At 27.7% G+C, this 6,000-nt stretch overlaps 1 protein-coding gene across 1 annotated transcript in view; it reads right to left on the minus strand.

Annotated features, from left to right (window-relative positions):
* Positions 1–5,616, minus strand: part of LOC140447696 (lipase 3-like) — a 70,435-nt gene extending 64,819 nt beyond the window's left edge. The window contains exon 1 of the mRNA XM_072540494.1: positions 5,311–5,616. Within this exon, the coding sequence (XP_072396595.1) occupies positions 5,311–5,569 (259 nt within the window). The 5' untranslated portion in view covers positions 5,570–5,616. The remainder of the gene's footprint in view (positions 1–5,310) is intronic.
* Positions 5,617–6,000: the final 384 nt, after the last annotated feature.

Below are 6,000 nucleotides of genomic sequence, written 5' to 3' on the forward strand. Positions count from 1 at the left end.
AAAAGAACGAAATCTTTTCCTGACTGTTGCAACGCTAACATTGCGATTTCGTACTTCCTGTAGACGATTTCGATGCATAATCGCAGTTAAGGTCCGGTTTCATAAAGCCTGAAACACAAGAAAACGGTCATCTCGTACCGTGGTCATTCTTCTTCGTCCAGAGCCAGGTCGTCTGGACAGCAAATCCTTCTCCTGAAAGCGTTGAAACACTCGTTGAACCGTAGAAAGGCTTACGCCAACAGTTCTTGCGACTTGCCGTTGAGTGTGACCGTCTTTCACAAGTGCAACAATTTGTGATGTTTCATCAACAGTCAAGGGTATTTTTGGCAAAAAATAAACAATAATAAACACTAATAATGGCACTAATAAACACTAATGGTGGCAATAATAAACGTTTGTTCGTTGCGTTTGAACAGAAAGTCGAAGGACAAATGAGACATTTAAAACAAGCGGCAGTTACAGGTACCGTTCATTTTGGGAAGTGTGCGCTTTGCCGCGAAATCGGCACTATTGCAATTCTTTGTTGCAAAGGAAACCGCTAAGCCGACAACAATTCCCAGAAACATGCATTAGTTTGTATTTGTGTTATTATTATTTACGATAAAGCTCGTTAAAAATGAAATATCGGTGATTTTCAAGGTGACCCGAATTTTATGATCGCGGGTGTATTTAAAGATTTCCTAATTTTTAAGCTTTAACAATTATATACCTAGACAAGATACTGTCATCTATAACAGTTAATTTTTTATCACTTTGTCACACAGTGTGTTGTATTATTTTAGTTGAATTTGGCCTACATGTGACATTGAATAATATTCTATGTGATGCTATACCGTATATATTATATCGTATTCTGGAAGACATTTAAAATATTTTTTATTGCATATAATTGTAAACCCAACGATTAACTAAATTTAAAACACTTCATTTTTATTTGAATCGTTGTGCCCTCTTGTCGAAGGTCTTTCAAGAGGCAAAACAGGCTGAAACTTAAAAAAATGCGTGATATCCCAATCCCAATAAAAATACTTAGTGTGTAGGTGGACCAAACTACTTTTTTTACATCCACAAATTTTACTCTTTTTAAAATGACATAAATATTTAACTGTACAATAAGGCTCGGTATTTTTATATTTAAAAAATATTTTATAAAAAACAGACAAATGAAAAAGCAAGAAACAAATAAATTTCCATAATAAAGAAATAAATTAAAGAAATTGTTCAAAGTGACACCTACCTTGTTCTAAAGATAATTGAATTTGTTTTTTAGAAGATCGTTTCGTCTGTAAAAAAGTTCCACATTTTAAGCCTAATATTTAGCGGTATATGATTAAGAAGGTCAGATAGCATACCATCAAAAAAATAAGGATCTATAACATGCGATCCTATCATTCCTCCTCATACATTCACGGAACACCTGTGGTGACGATGGAGTGTACAATAGACGTGACGATTTTCATCACTTCATTATCAAAAAATCTTCATCGGATGCTATTTTATCCATAACTCATAAACAAAAATCGATTCTTTGTTGAAAATCTGGTTTCTACAGGTCTTGATGCAACTATACTTTATAGGGACGAAATTTGTGCTTTTCTATAATTTGTATAATACACTTACAATGGCCCGATGACTTGTCTGTTGGTTTTCTATTAGTGGGCCAATAACGCTAAATTCGTTATTAGAATCGTCTGTAGTTGAGGCGTCTAAGTTGAGCTGAAAATTTTTTTTATATTCTACGAATAAGAGTATTATTCAATATTACATGTACCTACGCCAAATTCAACTAAAATAATAAAACATCCTGTGTGATAAAATGATAAAAATTTAAATTTTATTGATGACGAATGAGGTTTATTAATGAAAATAAAAGGATATATGTATAGGAAACTCCAATATAGATTGAAAGCTAAGTAAATTTTTCATATGACAGACTTATAAAATGCAGGGTGTTTCATTTAAAGTAAGTACGTTAATACAACTAGCTTGAATTTGCTAATAAAACAATCTAATATTTTGACCACCTGTAAAAAATTTTGTTATAATAAACATTTATTTAAATATGATAAATGGTCCATTAATAAGGACCAAGAAAAAATGTGTCCCTGATTCTTATACTTATATTGTAGATACTTAATTTTTTCTAAAACTCTACATTTTTAGAAAAATCGAAATAAATCAAAATGCCCTATATTTAGGTATTATAGGCAATCCTTATAAAAGTACATCTTATCTGTAAAGGACAATTTACAGGAAAAGCTAGTATGGGCCTCTCTAACAAGAACCCATAGGTTTTTTGCAGACGATTTTTTGGACTCATTTAGTTATTAACAAATTAAGGTCAAAAACGGTAAATTTTCATTTTTTTTTTTTGGTCTATCAGCAAGAAGTGAAGTATTTGAAACAAATTTAAGAGAAATAAACTTATAATAAGTAATAAGTCATATAAAAACCTTTAAAATGGCATTTTTTTTTCTAAATGTGTTTATCCTTATTTGTTGCTTGGAAAGTTGCAAAATAAGTAATAAATTTCGGTTTTTTATAAATGTTAATACCTTTATTAAAAATAAACTTAGAATCTTCATATTACACGGATTATTGGGTGTTTAAAATATAATCAAAATTTCAAAGCGCTCGGTCAAATAGTTTAAGAGTTTTTGATTTTTTTTTTATTTCAAATTAAATTTATTTTTGCAACAATATAAGTAAGAAAATGATGAAGTTACAATAATGCTAGAAATAGCTTATGAAATAAGAAAGACTATTATATCAATATTATTAAAATAAGTGAAGAAAAATGATTTTAAATATTGCAAAGTTATTTTGCAAAAACTTCAATTTTTGCTTATAAACAATAATTACAATAACTTTTTAACTGTTGCCTGCAAAATTATTTTTTCATTTAAAAAGCTTGCATTTTTCTAAAAATTTAAAAAAGAAAACAATGTCCTGGGACAATTTGGAACGAAATTGGTCTCTTTCTTTTTTTTTTAAACTGACAGCAACGTTGCTTATATTAATTATGAGTTTATTATTAAGCAATGGCGTCATTTAAAAGAACACACTTTAAAGTTTTAATGTGCTTAATTCGAAAAACATTGCCTTTCAACGGAATCTACAAAACTTCAAAATATGGTCCTCTAAATCTTCCAGCTTTGAAACTTGCGGGAGAGATGAAGTGGAAAAGAGATGTTCACTATATCTCTGGTTCTTGTTAATGGATTTTGATGTTTCTTTTTTAATTTTGATGTACTTTTTACTAACAATATGAATATGTATTATATAATAAAAAAAATGATAAATAAACCATTTAATTAGATAAAACAATTTTTTACTTAAATTTTTTAATTTTTTGGTCATATTTGACGTAATTTTAAAACATAAATAGTTATGATTATTACTATTTATTTATTTATGTAATATTATTTATTTGTTGTTATTTATTTATATAAAAGTTTTTAAACAAATTATAAAAAAAATGTTTTCTTTGCTTCAAAAGTACTTTTTTTTACTAATTTGAGTTATTCTAAGACAAAAGTTATTTGCTTTGTAAAAGTTTTTTTTTTGTAAAATACTTACCTTAAACATAAAATGTAAATAAACAATTAAAAACGCCTAAAAAAGTTGATTATAACGTTTTTCGAGGCCATTTTTCAATAATTTGCGCATCGAAATTAAAAAACAAAAAATATGAGTTGAAAGGGGTAACTTTAGTTTTAAAGCATTTGTTTCAAAATGCACTAGTCCATTTTGATTTTATATGATATATGTCAGTTTAAAATATCCTTAAACAAATGGATATACCGTTGCGTTTCGAAATACATTGTTTCTTTCTTACCCACAGACTGAAGATTATTTAAATCCAAAGAATATGATACTACAAAATTACACTAAAAATTTTATTGACTATTGGTTATAAATATTTATGACAATTTTTATTTCAAAAGAATTAATTATATCGTTTATTAATAGTAGTAATAATAGTAAGCAGATTCACAGCAGAAAGTACGCTTTGGATAAAATTTTTGCTGTAATATTGCAGCATCATATTCTTTTTTGTTAAACAAGATTTAGCTTGTGGGTAAGAAATAAATAATGTGTTTCGAACGTTAAAGTTTAGAAGTCTATATATTCCGAAACGCAACAGTGTATCAATTTGTTTATGATAAGAGATTTTAAACTGATTTTTGCAATATAAAATCATAATTGAATTGCGCATTTTTATACTACTTAACTTAAGGTTTCATATCATATTTTTTGTACAGTTTGTTTCAAAATTAATATACATAAATAGGTTGCCATGAAATTTTCGGTAAACTTTTCAATAAAGCATAATTAGCATTCTAATATATCGATTAAAACAAGTTTCAGCATGTGGGTATGAAATCGACTTTAATCGACAAAAGCCACCCATCTAGCATGTTTAGTAAAAAGTCAAACCTAGTTTACTTGAGATTTTTTATTTCCAATTAGATATTTTAGAAATAATTGAATAGGATGATTTGTTTTTTTATAAAATCGATTATACCTAAATAAAGTATTTACGAAGTTTGATGAAGAAGAATGAATCATAAATATTTATGTTTTACAATAAAAATTACCTCAAATATTACTAAAAAATAAAAAATTGAAAGAAATTATTTAATCAAATTAGTTGGTTTATTTAATATTTTATTTATTTTAATAATTCACATTCGTTATTTACCCAAAAAGTTCATATAACTAATTAATTTAAAAAAATCGAATACAGGAAACATAGGTTGTTTGCCTGGCCGGTTTAGTGTCACAAACAGGGTACTTGTTTTGCTTATTTCCCTGGCCTATTTACCGCCGGAACAATAATCACCAATACAAAGAAGGGCGAAGTGTTAAGTTACTATCCATTATATATCTGCTACCTACTTTTGTTAGTAATTCCATCAAATAGAAACGACTTCATAATGACGTGCAGATAATATATTCTACAATAAAACAAAAGACTAAGAAAAATCCGTATAAACAACTATTAAAGTATGGGAATATTTTATTTTCAAACAAACACCTTCGATTTTAGCCCACTATTTGATCAAATAAGATTATTACCATATACTCTATGTCTCTATAATATTCTTAATTCTCAACACTTTCTCTTTTCGCATCAGAAACGCATATATTTGCCTTAATAGTTCCCTTAAAGATATTAACCAATTTAATCAATATCAATTAATTATTACCCTATTAATCCTATTTACCAGTAACCCAAACATATATAATTAAACTAAATAAAAAATAATAGTAAATATTCAAAATATTTAATTATAAAAATATTACCATGCGGGATTCTGTGAAGATTTAGTATATAGCCATCTGGAGTAGTGGCAAAGTGGCTTTCCACTTCATATCCTTCTCGTTTAATAATTTCTGGAACGGGAATTTTTTCTGGTAGATCATTAACTGTTAAAACATTGTTGAGCACGTCTTTAGTAATTGAAGATCCGATGTCGATAGCATGTTTGGCCAACTGAAATATATTGAATTCAGCTGAACAGCAACAACAAAGTGCTATGAAATAAAAAACTGATGTCTTCATTTTGAAGACTCTTCTATCACACAGCGAAGGTCATCTTATACGCCAAATTTATATTTTTATTTTTATCTGTTATTTGTTTAATTTTACTTATGTCACTTGCATTGGGTCAATGATTATAAATATATATCTTCCTAATGAGACACTCATTTTTAATCAATTTACACTTTTTCTTTAATTCAACGGGATATTTAGCTAAGATTTTTGTTGAATATTTACGTATAATAAATTATTTGATTGTTTTTAATAGGTACTGCTTAATACTTAATAGAACCTATGTTTTGGAAACAGAAATTTTATGTTTGCGTCAAAATATTGTGCTATTTACCAAAACTAAAAATAAAAACATTATTCACAGACGTCTCATTTTAACTATCTCTCACCGTATCTACGAGGCTTGTTCATTTGAAACCCATTTTGAACCGAGAAAAAAA

Source organism: Diabrotica undecimpunctata, chromosome 8 (genome assembly GCF_040954645.1).
Source record: "Diabrotica undecimpunctata isolate CICGRU chromosome 8, icDiaUnde3, whole genome shotgun sequence".
Lineage (NCBI taxonomy): Eukaryota > Metazoa > Arthropoda > Insecta > Coleoptera > Chrysomelidae > Diabrotica > Diabrotica undecimpunctata.